Here is a 19,491-nt window from a genome sequence, read left to right as displayed (position 1 = left end):
CGCACGCTCACCTCCAGGACAAAAGCTGAGGCCTGACCAGGTGCTGTGACCTCCACCTGTAGCCACAGGGTGGGATTATTAAAATGCTCATCTGTCGTTAGTGCTGAAGGCTTGCAGCTGGGAGACCCGGTTCCCTTTGATCTCTGCTGCTTCCTGCAGTAAGGCTGTTCAAACTGTGACACCTGAATTTTGGCATTAACAGGTAATGGCATGACTAGTAGAGACCTGAGAAGTTGTTCAGTGACATGAAGTTTTACTGCTATTTTTAGCCTTTGGTTCAGCATTGGTCTCTTGGTGAAATTCAGGGGTCAGGAGCTTTGAAATGGTCATGGAATTTGGAGTGTTTTACCAAACCAGATAGGAGGTCCCAGGGAGCTGGAAAACCAAAGAGGACAGCAAAGGCCTTTGGACCTCAACACCTCTGAATGGGGAGGTGCCTGTCATCCGAAGACTAATGAACCCCAGTACTGATGGAGAGTATATACAACTGAGGAGGGAAAGCTCATCAGTCAGCAGGGTTTCCTCTTGTGTTTCTTCATAAACCACCCCACCAGACCCTATTGTATTTAATGCAAGATCCCAGATGCAATGCCTTACGGTGAGGCACTGCCTGGGACTGGACAAACTTGAATTCTACCATTAGTTCTGCCATATCCACCTTTCAGAAGTCTTGCTAACAGTTCTGTTTAGCTGGAAACGTTTAAGTGTTTCTTCTGAAGGAAAAGTTCAGGTTGTTTTCATAAGCATAAACATAGCAATCGGGGGAATTGTTTTCCCTGACCAAAGATCTTTCCTTGTAGCAGAGGGAGTAATGATTGTTCCCCCTCTCCATCATGTGTTTGCCTGCTCTGTTTGGAGTGCGAACTCTTCAGGACAAGGGTTGTCTCTTGCTCCAGGTTTATATACAGCATGTGGTGAAGTGAGGCTCTGCTGGGGTTTATACTGGGCTGTAAAGCAAATAACGTAGGATGCTGGAAAATTCTTTTGTGAGTGGGCTCTCATCTCCTTTCAGTTCTAGAAGGAGAGGAGGGAAACAGATAATTGCCAGAGGAGCATCTCATTTCACAGCACAGTAAAACTGGAAAAAAAGGAGCTGAGAACACCTATACTAGGTGGCCTAGAACATGTATTTCTTGCTTCATCCCCTGCTGAGCTTGGCTCCTACTCAAGCAGCTTCATGTAGATGCCGATCAAAGAGACTAGCATTGTCTCACCGAACAGTGTTTGGTGACTTCTCATTTCCTTTTAGAAATTAGGCCAGATTTGTTTCTGTTATATTAAACAAAACAAAAAAAGTCCTCATGTGTGACAAAATAAATGATAGACATCAGTTTCTGTTGCTGTGATGGTAGAGTCCCTCAGAGAGTGGGGCAGGAATGGAGGGTTTCCTTCACAATAAAAGCTGCCTGAGTCTCTGGTGTGAAAAGGAAGGGTTGTCCTTTGTCTTCCCCTCCCCTATTAACTAAAAGACATTAAAATCCTTTTCTCCAGGGAGAGAAAACCTCTGTCAGTTTTTGGATGCTCATTCAAAACTGCAGTCAAGATTTTCATAAAGCTTTTTAAAAGCACTTCATTCTTTTCCTACTAACACCTCTGAAGGCTTTCAGCATGTTATTGCTCTTCCTGCTTGGAAAGTGTAAGATTTTTTTTTTTTTTCCCTAATGTACAGAACACTGGGCTGGGATACAGGAGCCATTCACATCTTCCCTGTCTCTGGAATGACATTAACCATGATTTTTCTCTTTGTAAAGCACCTAAGGTTCAGCTTTTTTCAGCAGTGCTCAGTGTTATTTGTTGTTGTTACTGTGGAGTCACTCTGAAGTGAGACTTGGTTACGTGGCTGTCTTTACGCTGCTGTTCCCAATTCCCAGTCGCAGTGCGGGTGTTTCTGCACTCCTAGCTCTGGAGCAGTAATGACTTTCCAGCCTGCCCTGGAGGTGACATCACGAGGCTGCATGACAGCCTTAGGTCCTCTGCTGCTCTTAAACGCTGGAAAGGCTCCCACGAGCTCTTCTGCATAGCACAGGGTACGGTGGACTGCTCTAGTCCTGAGTGCACATCACTTGTGTTCGCTAGAGTAGCGAGTGCAGAACCGGATTAAACAGTATTTAGGCTTTCTACTTTCCAGTGAAGTCTGCAGGAGTTAGGACTAAATCCTTTTATTGAACCCAGCCTTCAAGGCCAACTGAAGCCAATTGCTTGATGCATATATTTAATGGAAGTCCATCTCTCTTAGGCATAGCACGAAGTCAGCACGTTTAAACACATGCTTAAAGTTAAATCCATTTACTGCTGTGGTAACAAGCATGCATGCTGCCCACCTCCCTCTCCCTATAAATCAACAGTACATTAATTCATCAGCCACAGTACACGAGCACATTTATTAGATGCACCTAGTACTTCATTAATCACTCCTGAATATCAGGAGTCAAAGCTTTTGAGGGTCTGTGCCCTTTGAGGTTGTTATTCCAGGTTACCTTTCTGGAATAGCTAATATATGCTGCAAATGCCAGTGCAGTAAAGTGAGAAACTAGGAAATAAAATCTTAAACAAAAATAAGAAGATTGGAAAAAACAAACGCAACGCAACAAAAAATCTGGTGCATAGTAACATTTTTTGGAAAAACATCAGAAATAAGCCATAGTTCCACTGAAATACCAATGAACTGACTTATGTTTGCTTCTGTGTTAGAAGCATCGAGGATATCTAAGATGAAATAGGGGGCTCAAAATCATAGACTCTGTCTCAGCTTTGTCTCTCTGCGTGATTGTGTACATGATTCTTGGGGCAAAATTTTAGGAGCTTGGCCTTAGGCGGGGATCTCAGTAGGCAACAGCAGAACAACTCTGGAGGATGAGTCATTTCCTCTGTGGCATGACTGTCACTGGAGTGGTCATCCCTGTTCGCTGACTATTAAAGGAATGTGCGTGCGCCTAGTTTATACGAACCTTTCTGTTAAGAGAGGATCTTCCCAGGGATCGCGTGCATCCCTTAGAGGAGCCTGTTCCTTTATAGGACAGCACACCTCTGAATGTTTGGGTAGATTTAAGGAAATGGGCAGACTTAAGGAACCAGCCCGTGCTGTTTACTGGACCAGTTTGCCATCCCTCCCCTCGTCTCTCTAGGAGTACCTACAGTCCAAGAGTTGGGCCGTTTTGTGTCTTGTGACAAAAGTATTCCCCCAGTCACAGTCTGACTTCTCACAGTCTGCAACAGTTCCATAGTAATTTCTGAGTGAAAGCATGTATATGCACACACCCCTACGTATGAGGAAACGCCTCTAATGTGTCCTGCTTCAGATTTCTCGATATCTTTTTTTTTTTACAGTATCTTCCAGAGGTGGTTTTCCATTGTACTTCAACTGCCAGCATTACTTGTAGCGTTTTCTTGGCCTTGTTGGACTCTGGCAGGGAAAAGGAGGCTTCAAGACACAGCTGCCTTGCTTTCTCCACCAGTTTATTTGTTTCAAAGACCACACAGTAGAGTTTAACATGTCAAATGTGTAGCATGTTGAAAGGTCATTTAAAGAGCCTGCTCTTTTTCATATTACCATTTCTTGATACAATAGCAAGGTGTTCCGAACCAGTGACTCCAGGCACCGTCTAGGTCTTCAACAGTTGTCAAGGAGGGAGTTGGCAATGTTTTACACTTAGTGTCCTGATGAGCACCTTAACCGTCTGGCTTTCCTCAGCCGTTCAGTTGTAATGGAGTTTTAGGCTGTTGATCTCACTATGGGTACAAGCACCACAGTTTTATCTCGGTGTAAGTAGTCAAGATGAATCCCCATGGGAAAGTAGTACTGCTTTCAGATAACCGTGTGTATTTAGGGGCTAGCCACACTTGGTCTCCATAGATATTTTTTATGGAAAGTTTACTAGTTTAGTGTTAAAATCCTCTTCTTTTTTTTGTCTTTAAAATGAAAGTTGTTTTCTTGGTTTGAATTGACAGCCTTTATTCAATAAGTGTTAAACACAGCTCATTCATTGAATTATTCCATGGTGCAGTGTTTCCGTGAGCATATATATTGTTCTTCCAAATGTTGATTTTAAAAAAATAATGGAATGAAAACAGACATTTCAAATGCTTCCGCCCTTTTTAACCAGCTATAAGACTGGGAGAAAGATTTCAAAATGCCAGTGGAAATTTTGCAAACTATTTTAGCAGGCATATTTTCCATCTTGTTTATTATTCAGCTTGGATAAGTGGCAGTTCCTATCTAGGCATAGTTCTAGCTGTATAAACCCCATAGATATTACACAGAACGATAGCTAAATTGTAGCAGAAACTGATGAAATAAAGATAAAACAAACAAACAGCAGAATTCAGGTCACCTTGGGTGATTATAGTAGGATTTATTGTGCATATATGCTGTGTCCTGGTCTGACTTGCTAGGGTTTCCTCAAAGCCCTGTTTCCAGCAGTGACAGCACAGTCAGAGCCGATGAAGATAGGATCCGCAGCTCCTGATTAAGGGTCTCAGTTTGACGCTTTGTAGCTAGGCTGAGCCCAGAAAATTCAGTTCGTATTTGTCTAGAATATTTTGATGTTTGTTCAAATATAAGAATTATTCCAACCAGATTTTTTTTTTTTTTTTTTCATTTTGGAGGGGGGTGGTGGTGTTCTGGTTTTGATATCAGAAGAGGGCTCGTTCCTGCAGACGTGCCAGACAGCACTGGCTTTAGGGAGAGGCATTACCTGAGTGAGAAGTATAAGATTAGGCAAATCAAAACCTTTTAAGTCCTTCAGACTGTTTTGCTGCTGTGATACATAGAATACCAGCTGGCCACATCAGCTGCCTTGCAGAGAAACACACGTGTTAGGGTAATGTAAATTGGTCTCTACAAATGGTCTTGGGAGACGGGGACTGAAAATAAATTCTGTTTAAAAAAAATAAAAAAAAGAGTCCCCCAAACAAGACGGTTAAAAGGCCACTTTAATTTGTTTTGTATTTTTGCAAATTGATTTTAGAGTATTCTTAATGACAAAATACTTGTTTCAATATAGGGACAAAAGGGGCAGACAACAATTAGACATAAAAAGCCTTACTGCCTCCACAATTTCATGGCAGCAAAGAGTCAGGATCGCATTTTCTAAAGCACTGAATATCATCAGGTTCCATTTTGCAGATGATGGATGTGACTTCATGCTGTCTAGAGGAACAGCACCAAACATACAGCTTCATCTTCTCAAATGAGCTTTTATTTTGTGTTGGGGTCCAAGTTCCATTTCCAGAGATGTCTTGGGTGAATTCTTCTCCTGTGTGGACTACCTCTCTTTTGTTGCCAAGTGTCAAAGATCAGGTTGTCTTGATCCAAGGTCTCCAGAAATTCCTTCTACACCAGAAAAGAGTTTGGAAAATGCTCTCAACCTGATTGTTTTTTCCATTACTCTTTCCATTATGGTATTACGGGAGATCATCTGGCCATTGAATTACAGTGCCTTAAGCATGCACCCAATTTTCCCATCCTACAGGTCAGTCTGCTCTTGAATGTGTCCTTAATCTGGCATTGTGATCTTGACACTCGGGTGGGGTTTTTTAAATTACTCTTACATCAAGAACATCTCAAACAGGCTTAAGGCAGGACCGCCTGCTTGCTTATCTCAGAATAGGATGATGCTGGGGAGGAGTGGTACAGGGAAGCTGGCATGCCTCCGGAAGCCAAGAACATCTGGTTTGGGTTAAATCTAAGCGACAAGGAATAATGCATGTTTGGTTTTGATTGCTATATTGAGCTGGCTTGCGCAGCAGTTTGCGTTGTTAATTGATATCAGAGAATTGCAAATGCCTTTTTAAATGGGGGAATTATCCCACTTTGAGAGGAAAGGATTCCAGCGTTAATGGCCTCTGATGTGAAAAACCCTGTATGATGTTGCACTGGTGTATATGTTCAAATCTCCTTAAAAAGCTCGTGGCAGAACTACTCTGACTCTGCACTGCAGAGAAGAGCAGGATGACCTGAGTTGTAGGCCCATAGAGATCTTGCTTCAAGTTTTCTGTTTGGAGTAAACTTTAATTCTAACATCGCTTTCCAGTTCATACTGCAAGAGGAGAAAATAGTTGCAAAGAAAGCAGAATGCTTAAACTGCAATGAAACATTGTGTTGTGAGCTCCTTTTAAAATATTTTTTTTCAGTCTTCACAGCACCCTGAGGAATATTATGTTAATTTTGATCTGAAGCAAAATAAGTGTGTTATGTAATTGTGAGGTTCAGAAAATTGAGACAAAAATCTACAACTCTCTGAGAAGGGAACTAGAGCTCGCAGCCTCTTTGCAATGGGGGTGTGTGTGCCACATTTGGATGTATGAGGAGGGAGAAAAACTGCATTTTGGCTGAACAATAAATGGAGTATGGCAATGGCCTATGTACTTGCCTGGAAGCAGGATGCACAGGCGAGGTACCGTGGAGAGGGGAGTTTGGTGTCAGTGATGCTCACAGGCTCTCTGTGTTTCTCTTCCAGTCAGATGGGACCATCCTGGCTATTGCTTTGTTGATCCTCTTCCTCTTGCTGGCGTTGGTTCTTCTCTGGTGGTTCTGGCCTCTTTGCTGCACAGTGGTAAGTGACAGAAACCATTAGCACAAAACAGCAATTCAGTGTTGCCTGAATGTAAGAAATGAGTGGGAAGGAGGCAAAGGTTTCCAGTAAAAAAGAGCATAGGACTGGTCATTGAACAAGACGGCATTTCTTCCATTGCTGGCACTGGTTCATGCTCTATTTCATCTGCCTGACCCTTGGCAGATTATACCCATGAAATAGCAATGTTGCTAACATACAGACCTTGTCAGGAGCCTTTTTGTCTTATTCATTGGTCACAAAACGGAAATGGTTTGCAGAAATGTATTAGTTGCCATGACTTTTTAGGAAGGAATGGTTTTTCTGGATTTCCGAATTTCTGTGTCAGTGTCCCAGTGCTGGAGGGCTCTTGTAGAAGGAGGTTGTTCTGCCTCAGGTACAAAGAAAAGACATTTCTAAGTGTACAAATTTTTGAAAGATTAATTTTTTTTCCTGGCTTACCATGTCTGAAAAGCACTTTGAAGTATCCAAATGACAGTTTCAGTAGAAGTATGACTGAGCTTCACTGAGCAATAGTTTTCCTTTCCTCCATGCTTTTTCACTAAATGTTCTGTAGAGTTAAAAAGCGCAGACACAGAGTTAATTAAAAAAGGCAGACAGAAATCAGGAGAAAACAAGAGAGAAGGAAGAGGTCAAGAGAGGGAAGAAGGAAATCACAGGACTTGAGACAAGCTTTTCTCTCACACATGACCCTGCTGTTTGTCTGCAAGGACCTGTCATACCCCTGCACATCTCCGATCATCCCCCAGGGCTGCCTTTTCCAGCGAAGTTCAGGGCAAAGGCTGAATTATTGTGGAACATACAACAGTGAAGCTCTGCTCTTGCCTTGGGTCTTGTTTGTGCTGCAAATATAGAATGAGAATTATGGATGTACAAATGTCAGCAAAATTGGAGCCTGGTTTTGGTGACTGGCTGTGTATAATGTTTCAGATGCTTCTTTTAAGACTGCCCAAACTGGCTCCAGTTTCTGGGTCACTATCATTATTCCTGATTTTAAATCACTTACCCAGTGTTGTAAATTTGCACCGTATTGTACCAAACCTACGATCTGGTGCTGAGGGCTTTGGAGCCACAAACTGCAGGAGCAGTCACATCTGAGGATGAGTCTTTGTGGTGAGATGTATTTCTCTATCCAGAACAAGGATGGAAATCTCGCAGCAAAAATCTTAGTTGTCTATTTGTGTTTCTGGCTGGAAATGCTAGGGGTAAAATGCTTCTTTTCACAGTAGTTTGGCACCTCTGTCCTGAGATGAAAACCAGAAGGGAAAAAAAATATTTTTTGGACTTTTCAGAACAATAAGAAAAAACAGTTCTAAAAATGGACAAAGGCTTAGCAGTGTGGTAGGTTGCTCAGAGTTATTTGTCTAAACTAGATGGCACATTCCCAGAGAAGCTGGGCCAACTTCTTTGTTGGCGCATCTGCATAGAAGTCAATGGAGATGTGCCCTGTACAGATGTTTACAGTGGGATTTGGTGGAGAATTGAGGTGACAGACAGGAAAGGCTGCAAGTGATGCTGCCATTTTAAGGTTCTGTTACAGGAGAAAGATGAAGCTGATAGGGAAGAGGCATACATAAAAGCAGCAGGGCGTGGAGTAAAGGCAATATGGAGCCATGCGTTGCGAGGGTAGTATGGGTCTGCTGCAGTGGAATGGTGTGAGGATGGTAGTCATATAACAGCGTTCTTGAAGTGTGAGAAATACAGTCCAGATAAGCAAGGGGAGTACAGCAGAGATAGGGAGTCTCTTGTCCACATGAAACTTTATAAGCTTAATATTTTCCAGATTTAAATTCTGTACTTAAAAAATTTGTTGTAGATAAAAGCTTTTCCTCACCCTCTCTCCTCCTTTACCTCCCACATTCCCTCTTAGCAAGGTCTCCAAGTGGGGACTATCTCACTGATATTTTCCAAATGTAAGTCAAACACATCCCTCTACTTGCTGGAAAGATTTTAATTCAAGAGCTCGTATGAAATCTCTTCCATCTCTCTGGGATGGCAGTCCGGTATCTTTGGCAGAATATCAGCAGCTGAGATACCTCACTGTGTATTGCTTACCCAAAGATTCTGTAAAATTAAATATAAATCCACAGAGGAGTCCCCAGCCTGTTTTGCTTAGGGAGGGAGAAAGAGAGCAGAGCAGTGCTTATTTACTAGTTTGGTAACGGCACATTAAGGAATGCAGTGTTGTCAGAAGCACAGAGTGAACTGAGGGCAGAGGAACTGGCTTGCACAACAGACAAGAGAGGCAGGCAAGCAATAACCTCTAATAATCAAACCGCAGACCCAGAGACACTGCTGTGGATTCAAGCCCAGGGACGTTTTGGAGATAGTGGTGTATGTGTCCAGGGGAAAAAGAAAAACGCACAACAAACTTTTTTCTTACCAAGTATAAATTTGTTTCTGAGTGACAAGCTCATTTCTAAACCCTGAAATTCCTCTTGGCATGCTTTTTAATTAAATAGGAATCATTATTATCCAGCAGTTCTTCAGGAAAGACACTAAGCCAGCTTCATCCCTGGAGTAAATGGACTGAAGTCAATAGACTTACTCTGGAGACTTATCTGGAACCCAGTATCTCCTTGGCATGCACCCATAAAGAAATGCTGTTTCCAAGTGTATCCAAGTTTATTGGTCTCAGAAGTATTCTGGGATGAAGTCTGGAATTTACCACTCAGTTTACAGTAGATGCAATTGTTGCTTAGTGGATCAGAACAATAATTAGGTTTTTGCTGTGCCTGATACCAGCACAGGCAAAATTTCCCTTGATACCTGTGGGGGGACATTACAAAAACATAGGAGCCAGGTGCTAACCTTTCAAAAGGTTTCAAGGATGTTTGTTCAATAACAAGAGAAAACAAAGACAGACAATTCTGCTAAGCTGACATCCCTGACACTGTAGATAGAAGAAGAATGATGGCAAATGCAAAGATATCTATAGCAGGATGACCCCACTCTTCCTGGGCAGAGCATATCTGCAAAGTACCAGCAGATGCCAGTTCGCGGCCTCGCTGGTGTTAGTGGGCGTTTTGTTGTTTCTTCCCATTCCTCCTCTTTCCTGAACACAGAATAACCTGAAGGAGTCTATCTGATCATAGTAGTAACCGTGTTTGCAAGAGGCTATTTAGGTGCCCAAGGGAGAAATTGTTCCAGGTAGGAGGCCAACATAAGGTTTAGGTTTAATATTGATAGAAACCAAATAGATTTTAATACAGATGTAAGCCAAATAGATAATAAGCCTCCAAAACCATCTTAAGGAGCATTTTGCAGGCACATTGTTAGATTGGCTTGGAAATGGGGCTGCTTAAAGTGTTTTGGATGTATAGTGAAGGCATAATTAATACAATAGTTGGAAGGCTCGTCTCTGCTGGGACAGTTTCCCTGTGCCAATATGCAGCACCACACTGAGCAAGTCTCCCACTGACAATTAATTGGCAGGCTGAGTGAGTTGTGCTTGGGCTCTGCACCTGAACAGGATCTGCGTGAAAGATTAGCCCTGGCATAGCTGAAGTGGTGGCTGCAGTCAGCCTGCCCTGAGCCTCGGGCTGAACCTTAGCTAGGGCGGTCCAGGGGATAAAATGCGGAGGATATGAGTGGAAATATCTCCCTGGTGCAGCTGAGACTCTGAGATTCAAAGCATTTCCCCGCATGCTCATCCATCACGTTTCTACATTACAATTTTATGAGGTAAACATGAGTCTTTACCTCCCTTATGCGTCCGTACAGCGTGGCCTTAAGGGGGAGGACATGAGAAGACAATCTATGTTAATTGCCCACTTAGAATATATACACCATCTTACTCATTTTTTTTTATACTGCAGCTTTTTAAAATACAGGGGAGTGGCTGGCATATAAATGAGGTGTTGGTATTTAAGCATCTAACACCAGTTTTAACTTTAAAGCTGCTTTCTGGAAGGAAGCATGGAAGAACCCAGCAATTTGTTTGGCTCTCAGTCTGGACTGCAGCTGACCAGAAGTTTTGGAAACAAAAAAGCTGGATGGAGAAAATACAGAAAGTATATATTAAAACCACATGAAAATCATGGCTAAACTGGAGGAAGAGGAGGGGAGGAAATGGATAGACTCTACAGCAACCCTGAAGAGTCTTAAAATTAGATGGTGCGTGATGCTTGATGGAGATTACTTACAGGGATCCACATATTCTGATTCCCACCCGCTCCCACGTGCATGAGGCACAGTTTTTCTGCAGTTATGATGATTTTGGGAGAAGGGAGTGCAGGATCATGAATCATCTGAAACATTATTGAGACAAACCAAGAGAAAGAGACACAAATGCGCAGGCAGAAATTGCTTGTGGACCCTGCAGTCCCTGCCTTCATTTCAGATCTGAGCTATGGAGGCAAACGTTCCCATAGTATAATGTGGTACAGTTTCAATGAGTTTATTGGAGCTTAATGTGGTGTGTAAAATCTGAGCTCTGAATCCATACATGCTACCACAAATGAGTGCCTTCATTTATAGCAGTCAATCCAAAACGTTTGGAGGTAGTGCTGTTATTGTATTTAAAGTAGTGTAAACAACAGAACCTGACTTTGCACTTGCTGTGCACAAAGGGCAGCTGGAGGACAAAGACAGTCATATTAGTCACCCAGAGCACCTACAGCAGTTCACTGTTCCTCTCAGCCTCCTGTCAGTCAGATCAGGATGGTTTAGATACGGTTATAATGCTCTATAACTGGCTGTCTTTAAACCGGCTAGCACGGATCCCGAAAGTAGCATAGCAGACGCATTTTGCCTGGGCTAAAACCATCAGCTCTACAGCAGCCCAGGTAGAGAAATGGGCTAATAGATCAGTGTGCATGCCAGGCACTGAGCTAGGGTGCTTGGACGTGCTGCTGGGATGTGTCATTACCAAAATGTTGAAGCCAAATTCTCCAAAGTGTTCATTGGTTCTGAGGTGCCCAAACTGAAGGATCTGCATGGAGTTCCCTTTTTGGAAAGTGCTAAGCGTTGCCTTTGAAAGTTGGGAAGGTACCATTTGCCTTTAGGTGATATTCCTAGACTTCAGATTCCCAAACCATTTTACTTGCTAATGCATTTCCTTAAGGCCAGATCAAAGGCCAATTATATTAACCTTGACCAGCGCCAGCACCCTTTGTTCCAGACCACAGCAAATACTAACACAGAGGAGGCGCTGTTGTTCTCTTGCCCCAGTCCTGCATGGGAAGTCATTAACTCAATAGAAATGACTTCTTCCTTTGTTTTTTCCCTGGCTGCCTCTCACCTTTTACAAAGAAAGCTGGCTCAGCCCAGCTAAGGAGAAATAGGTCTTTGGGACAATCGGTGAGTGAGAGCAAGGGCTTCTGCATATAGCTGAAAGTAGCTATGATGTTTTTCTTTAGTCCAGAAAATTAATTTCATTTATATAGTCTCCCAAAGAAAGTGGGTCTGACGCTTGACGCAAACCCCACGCATTCTGACCTTGTTTGTCTGTGTAAGTGAAATAGCCTAGGAAAAGGTATGACCTTTGCAGGTGCTACATTTTTTCATGCATTGGCTGGAGAACTGCATGTCAGCCCTATTCAGTTGCAAGCTGTTCCAGAGTTAATTAAATGGAGGGCTTTTTTTCCCTCCATGATGTCATGTCTTTCGTAAGTGGATGATTTTGACTTGTGCCATGATCTGTATTGAATGTGGTTTGTGCACATCAGCTTGAAGTCTTAGGTGTGAAACAGCCCCGTCTCCTCATTCTAATGAGTTAAAATTGATCTGCTTACAGGCTGACAGGAGAGGTTAACCCGAAGGTACGAGTTAGCTTTCCTACTGGACTTCATTTACTAGTATGTGTAGGAAGAATGTATTATACAGCAGATGAAGAAGTAGGGCCAGGCTTCTGCTTGGATTAGAATCTTTGAAGCGTAGACCAAATCTCCAAGGATTTAATGGGTACTTAGAAGACACAGCAGATATGAAACAAGTAAAAAGGAAAAGTTCCTTTACCTAACTCATAACTAAATTATGAAACTCTTATCACAGGACTTAGAGGTGGTCAATACTATAAGTATATAAGGAAAAATAAAATGGGGCAGATGGGTGATATTTAATGCTATAAAAAAACCCTGCTTTATTAGGATAGCAAAAATACATGTTCTGTATTTTCCAGAAGAGTGAAGGTAAATAAGGACAAAAACTCTGCTCAGTTAACTGCATGCCCCCTTCCCAAATTTTAGTCTTAATTAGAGGCTAAGTCCGTTATTTCTTCTGTTTTCTCATGTAGCCCTCACTTTAAAAGATGATCTGTTCTATCTTAAAGCAGATACACTTCACTGACAAGAAACATATTGCCCCAATTTATCATATAAAACTCCAGGGAGAGTTACTGAGTATGGGCTTGCTGGACACTGTAAACTGGTGGAGTTTTCTGGTCTCCCAAGATGGAAAACATCCTAGACACATTCCTGGAATATGCAAACTTTGGATTCAACTTGTGCTCTCTTATGCCTGAATGGCTACAGAAATTTCAGGGCAACAGAAAACCAGTCCCCTCCAATGCTTTTAAACTCCTAGGAGGTGGCTAATAGCATTCTTCTGCTTTTACACTGGGTTATTCATCCGAAACAGCTGCTTCTCTGTGCATCTGTAACATCAGGGTAGGTCAGCTAACAGAGACCTGTGTCTGTCACATGCGTGTTGAGATCTGTGATGAAAGGCAATAGAAAGGCAAAGAATTACGTTACTGTCCTGAATTTTCACAGCTAAGTGTGTAGAAGTGCTGACAACTACTCTTGAAATTCCTTCCCCTGCCAAGAAAAGCCAATGGCCACCTCTCCATCCCACAGGCCTTTAATGCTTGAAAACAAAAGACTGCGTTGTAAGGTTTTTATAGCACGGTGATGATGTAGAAACCCTCAGGTATTCCTCACCTAGCCAGCAAATATGGTTGCTGAATGATCCTATTTTTCTTCTTTCAGACACAGGGACAGGAGATACAGTTTTGCAGCAGCAATCGGAGAAATGGCTTTGGGTTATCAAAACAATTGCAGCACACATGAACAAACACTTCAGCCTTGCCAAGCTAAACTAGCCTAAGCATTTTGCTTGGCCGAGCACGCTCCCAGCTGATTGTGTTCATTCGGGGCGTGACGCACATGATTGTGATCAGCAGGTCCATCTGTGTCATCTGGCGAGGCAGAGGGAAGGTGAGAGGTGCAGCCCAGAACAAAACGTGGCGGACTCGAGTCTTCTGTGCCGGTGTGGGCTGGAGCCTTGCTGGGTTCCCTGTAATGGCATTTTCTTTCTTACACTTGAGTAATTGTTTCTATTTGTGCAAAGGGAGCAGGTGGAAGGCACCGCCTGTTGGCTCTGGGACCTTGTTATTCCCACTTGGTGTTTGCTTTGCTCACTTGTGTGAGATGCCACAAAGATCCCGTTTGCTTGACTGCCTCCAGTACCCCGAGTGAGGCTCTTGTGCATATACGGCTGTTACTATAAGAATCCGAAAGGGAGAAGGAAGAGATTTGTACTTTTGTAGACCAAAAGCCTTTTCAGACCTGGGCAGTGAGACAGAAAATATATTTTTTGTAAGGCTTGAACTTTGAAAGTTTGTACAGGCTCAAAGGCAGAGAAGACTAAACTCTCCCCATCTCTGGACTTGTCCAAACTAACCAATCTATGTTGCCAGCTTATGGGGGGTTCAGTTGCTCTTAGAAGTGCATAGCACTTAAAAATGGAAGGAATATCCTCCCCCCTCCTTCCCCCTTGACTGTGATAGAAAAAAATCGGTTTATAAAAATCAGTTTGTGTGTATGTTATGAGAAGGAATGCAAATGTATGAAAAACACAGCCATCTCTTCATTTCCATGTCTGTAATCTCAAGAGTTTCTAGTGATACTGGCTGAGAAGTTGTGTTTGAATGCTTAGCTGGACCAAATATGTTGGACAGATTATCTTGATGTTTCATGCTAATGCAAATGAGAGAAGCTGCACTGCAACCCGTGATGTTCCACCAGAATAATGTTAGAGGAGGGGGAATAAGGCCGCTTCCAGCAGGTATATTTTGGATCAGATATCTTAAATTTCTCACCATCCAGTGGGTTTGGATTAAGGGCTTTGGTTCAAAAGGAGGTCTGCTGGCAATTGTCACCCCTTGCACTGACCAATACGTATCTGAAAACATGGCTAGAAAAGTCTTCTGTGTATTTTGGTGCATTGTATGGGCTGTGTCAGTGTTTGTGTCAAGAGACATGTAAGAGATTATGCTCTCTCCATCTTAAACCAAGGAGCAGCACTTTGAGTAAACCGTGCTGATACCCATGATTTCCTTTCCACAGAGCAGTACTCTGATGTAGACAGCTTTTCATCTACTTTTCATCCTTTGCTTCCATCGAGGAAAGAGCTGGTATCCCCCAGAGCTGCAAGCACAAGCTTGGAATTGCAGGGTACACGGAGACGGATGCCGTATCAGACACTCACCAGCTCTGCTAGTCAGCCTGAGCTCCTCCGGGCCATCGCTGCTCCTTTCTCCCTCCCGTGGTCAGCGGCTTTACAGCCACAGCCTGACCCGTCATTCTGCTGTGTCAGAATAAGCGACATTGTGAGCAGGGCAGTGGGTGCGCCTACCACGCTCCTCACGTCTCGTTTCATGCTTCCACATGTGCTTTGTGCTTCTGTGTGTATAAACAAAGATTCAGTGTTGATTTCTAAAGCACGAAGATTCTTTAGCAGGGGTTCCCTGTAGGGCACTGTGGGCCACCAAAAAAAAAAAAGCCCTGCTGCCCAGGAACAGGTAGTGGCAGAGCTCTACAACCATCATTGCTCTGGGCTGAGATACAAACAAAGGACTGGTCCAGCCCCGATCTCCTCCCTTGCCAGAGGCACATGCTCTTCATTAATGGCCACATTGCATGACTCGGGGTTTGCAGAGGAAAATAAAAACAGTGAGCTCATCAGAGAAGGAAAAACACGAGTGAGAGGAATTGTTGTAAATATTTATATCTTCAGGGCCTTTAATGTGATTGTCATTTTCCCTTTCTGCATTTAAGCAGCCAAGCTGTTATTGTTTGGCACTGTGATTTTTATTTTTTTAAGGCTAATTTTTAAGCCTGCGCATCTGTACCCCATGCCTAGGCAGCCTCTACACTTAATACCCAGTCTTGAGAGAAGCTGAGGATACTCTGTGCTCTCTGCACAGCCACTCCGCACCCTGACAGCATCTGACTCGTGGTCTGGTGTGTAAAGAAAGACCTGCCTCAGCCAGATGGACCTAAAGCTACTGGAGCAAATCCATTCCTGGGGCAGTTGCATCGACATGACTGGCTGGATTCAATCTGTTGACTGCAATGGCTGTGCATTGGGGTGCGTCTCGTGTAAGGGAGAGATATTTGACATGCCTGTATGCAACTGCTTTCCATTTGGAAGGCGCTCTGTTGCTCTTGGAGTGGAGGGCTGTGATACTAGCCAACTGCCTGCCGAACCCTAGATGCAAACTTTTTGCATGAAATAATAGCCTCACGCCCACATACACTTAAATTGTTTCTATGGAGAATATCCTGGACCAGTCTAAAGCCTCACCCTGCTTGCTTTATTACAAAGCCTGGGAGAGCCTCAACTGTATATATTTTTTTATATATATTTTTGTTTTAGCTTATGAGAGTGAACTGATAATGTGAAAAGCATTTTTCATGAGAGCATGAGGTGACACAGCCTTCTGGAATGAACTATGAGTCTGGGAGACAGAGGCTGGGGGTTTATTACTGCTTTGCGATCTCTCCAGGGCATTTTACTCCACCTTGGTTTCACCTTTCAGCCTTTGTTCAGGCTGTAAATTATTTGAGGCAGGATCTGTACACGTGTGCAGTGGCCAGGAGAAGGAGTTGCTGATTTTAGCGTGGTTGTGCAGGTGAAACAGTGATAACTATTAGTGTTACTTAGATCCAGCACTGGCTATGGTTCCTACTGGGATCAGGAGGCTGGAGAATCAAGGATATCTGATTCGGAATTTGCTGCTACCTCACATAGGGTGGGGGTCACCTAGCGAGCAATGTGAGTGGAGCTGTAATTAGGAGATGTTTATATGGCAGGGCTTTGGGACGCCTCCTGTTTCCCCTCTTGCTCTCGGGGGCTGTGACACCAGTAGCACACATCACCACCCTGTAATCACACAGTACTGTAACGAAGTTCAGAGATGTTCGCAGCGGCATATCCTGTTGTTTTGTTGTTTGGTGTTTTTTTAAGTGCTATTTGAATTGTGCTAAAGGACACAGTATGGATTTATTCTTCTGTTTCTCTTTGAATCTTCTAGATCATCAAAGAGCCTCCCCCACCTCCTGCAGAAGACAGCGAGGTGAGTAACATTGGCAACCCAATTTCCTCAATGTTTAGGATAAGATTTTGTTCAGTCTCCTCACAAGAGGTTGTGATTCTGATGCATGGCAGAGTATGGACCTTTTAAACCTTTGTGCTCAGCTCTAGCCTTAAAGTCAATAGTGGTTTAGCTTTCTAGCTGGTGTCTGCCATGTGTGTTTCACTCTGCTCACGTTGCTTTCTACAGAGGTAGAGATGTGATTTTTATTTATTTAAGAGTGACTGTAGATGTATGTATGCAATACTTCCACGGAGCAGGTAGGGAAGGAGGACAGCGGCAGACAATGCTTCCGCGTGGTCGGAACAGCATTACAGAGTTAGGCTGTGATTCACAAAAAGGACAACCCTTAAGCGCATGTTTAACTTTGAAGTTAATGGAACCTAAACATATGCTTAATTTCCTCCCTGGAATGGCGCGGTAATGATTTTGATGGTTTAGGGTATATAACAGATTTTGGCAGCTGAGTGGTAACTTACAATGCTGATCCCTTGGGCTGCAGTTGCTGTGAGCAAAGGCAGCACACAGTCTTTCCAATGCGTCTGAAGACAGCGGGCCAGATTCTGAGTGGCTGTAAAACCTCGGCAAAACCATCTTGATATCAGAAGAGCTTCAGTAGCCAGGGAAGTTTTAATGGAGAGAAACAATAAAGCAACATTAAAATCTTCATCCTAATTCTGCTTACTCTTTTTAGGTGAATCTAGTAACAAATGATTTAAAGCTATGTCACCATTACTTAATTAGTAGACTCTCCCCAGAAATAGGCCCAGTTTTTCATCTGCCTCTGTCTGTGTCCTGCTTTCAGCACGCAATGAGTCCCTTCTTCGCTTTCACTGTTTTGCACATGGGATTTCACTGAAAAGTCACTGGGCTGTGTTCAGGGCGCATTGATGTCAATGGGAGTTTTCCCATTGACTTCACTGGGATTTGGATCAGTTCCTCTTCACTATGCAAGTAAGAGAAGACTGAGGTCTCTGCTCAGAGTGACTCGGTTGGTTAGTTCGCCTTGCTTATTGCTTTTGGAGACAAATTCATTTGTCATTCATTTCATTGCCTGCTTCAGCTTGCAAGTGGAAAAGCTTGCTGAAATGATTCTTTCTGTGCTCTCCATAAAGTCTGGCCCAGTGAGTGTTCTCTGTGCCAAGGCAGGCAGACACCCTCAAGGCTCAGTCCTCTGCAACGCTGCGGAGGTGGAATCCAACCTCGCTTCTGCCCGCACTGAGCACAGAGATCAGGGCAGAGTTCAGGGCAGCTGGAGCCAAGGCCCGTACTAGAACCTCAATCTTGGTGGCACTTCAAAACAAGCCTGAGGAAAAACTCCAAATCTGAACATTCCTGGTCCCAAGAGAGATTTGCATTTGGATCCAGTGCTCCCTGTGCCTCTATACGTGAGCATCTGCCCTGTTTTCCTAAGTAGACATTTCTGTGTAAATCCACTAGCTTTGTTAGCTCTGTCCTCTGAATGAAAAGGAAAACATTAACCAAAAATTGCACATGCTGTGTTGTACATTGCACATTCCTCCAAGCCAAGGGATTAAATTGCTGAAATTAATTAAAATACATCATTCTGGAATGCTGGCTCACTGGTCAAGGACTGGAAGGGGAAATTACATCTCTGTGCTAAGAGGGAAGGTGTGCTTCATGTGTAAGGAAGCCTTTTATCAAACCACTAAGTGCTGCAAAAGCAGACCTGTTGCTGCAAAATAAACTAGTTGCAGCAGACCAGTTATATTTGCCTTAGGTTAAGTTTAGTTAAGCTGGTGTAAAGATATTTCTGGACGTGTTATATATTCTCTCAGGCCTTATTCTGACAGAGAGGGACAGTCTGTGCAGCTCTTTGGATGAAACAGTCCTCATTTCATTTGTCTGTTTCACAGTTTTCCTTTAGCAATGGACTTGCTGCTGGCTTTTTATTTTAAACTAACCTGGTCTTGTACTGTGGAGAACAAAGGCCAAATCCTCCTTGCACAGAAGCAGAATGTTGTTCTGCTTGCTCTCAGGCTTGCTTCCCATAGATGATGGTTTTAAACACAGACTTGTCCGGGCTTTGGTTGTACCCAGAGTAGGGCACCACATAGTGCCTGAAAAATTGCATTCATCTTGTACCTGTAGCTTACCTGCTTCCCTGTTAATACAAGAGAAAAGCTGTACATTCTTTTGGCTATTCTTACCGCTTTGGGACCCTGGGGTGGGGGGCTTTGGTTACAACAATGTGCCAACATTGTAAGGACTAGTCTGATGGTATAATTTCACACGTACATTCTACTAGAGCACATCCCCAAAGCTCAATACTCAATTATCCTATAGTCATCTTACACAATTAGCAACCAAAGGTGTCTTAAAAAGGAAAATATAGTTTATGCTATTTTAGAAATTGTACAGCATCAGAGCAGTGCTCAAAAATTAGTAAAACTTGAAGCTATGACTTGTACTATGCATTTTTTCCCAGATAGAAGATCTTCCCGCTAGTGGAAAAATAGCAGAAGCTCTGAAAAGATGCATTAATTGTCCCACCTACTCTTATAGAGCCTGGTCCCCACAATGGGATTGGCAGTAGTATGACAGAAGGTTGGATACTCCAGATTTTCTACTTTGCTCAGA

General features: G+C 43.2%; 1 protein-coding gene across 1 annotated transcript in view; it reads left to right on the top strand.

Moving 5' to 3' along the window:
- Positions 1–19,491, top strand: part of ANTXR1 (anthrax toxin receptor 1) — a gene marked incomplete at its 3' end in the record, with an annotated part of 107,201 nt that overhangs the window by 53,157 nt on the left and 34,553 nt on the right. Inside the window, exons 13-14 of the mRNA XM_009892974.1 lie at positions 6,459–6,554; positions 16,831–16,872. Of these exons, the coding sequence (XP_009891276.1) occupies positions 6,459–6,554; positions 16,831–16,872 (138 nt within the window). The remainder of the gene's footprint in view (positions 1–6,458; positions 6,555–16,830; positions 16,873–19,491) is intronic.

This window comes from Charadrius vociferus, unplaced genomic scaffold (genome assembly GCF_000708025.1).
Source record: "Charadrius vociferus isolate BGI_N301 unplaced genomic scaffold, ASM70802v2 scaffold1339, whole genome shotgun sequence".
NCBI classification, from domain to species: domain Eukaryota; kingdom Metazoa; phylum Chordata; class Aves; order Charadriiformes; family Charadriidae; genus Charadrius; species Charadrius vociferus.
Note: the sequence above shows the minus strand (reverse complement) of the source record. Positions and strands in the feature narration are given on the sequence as shown.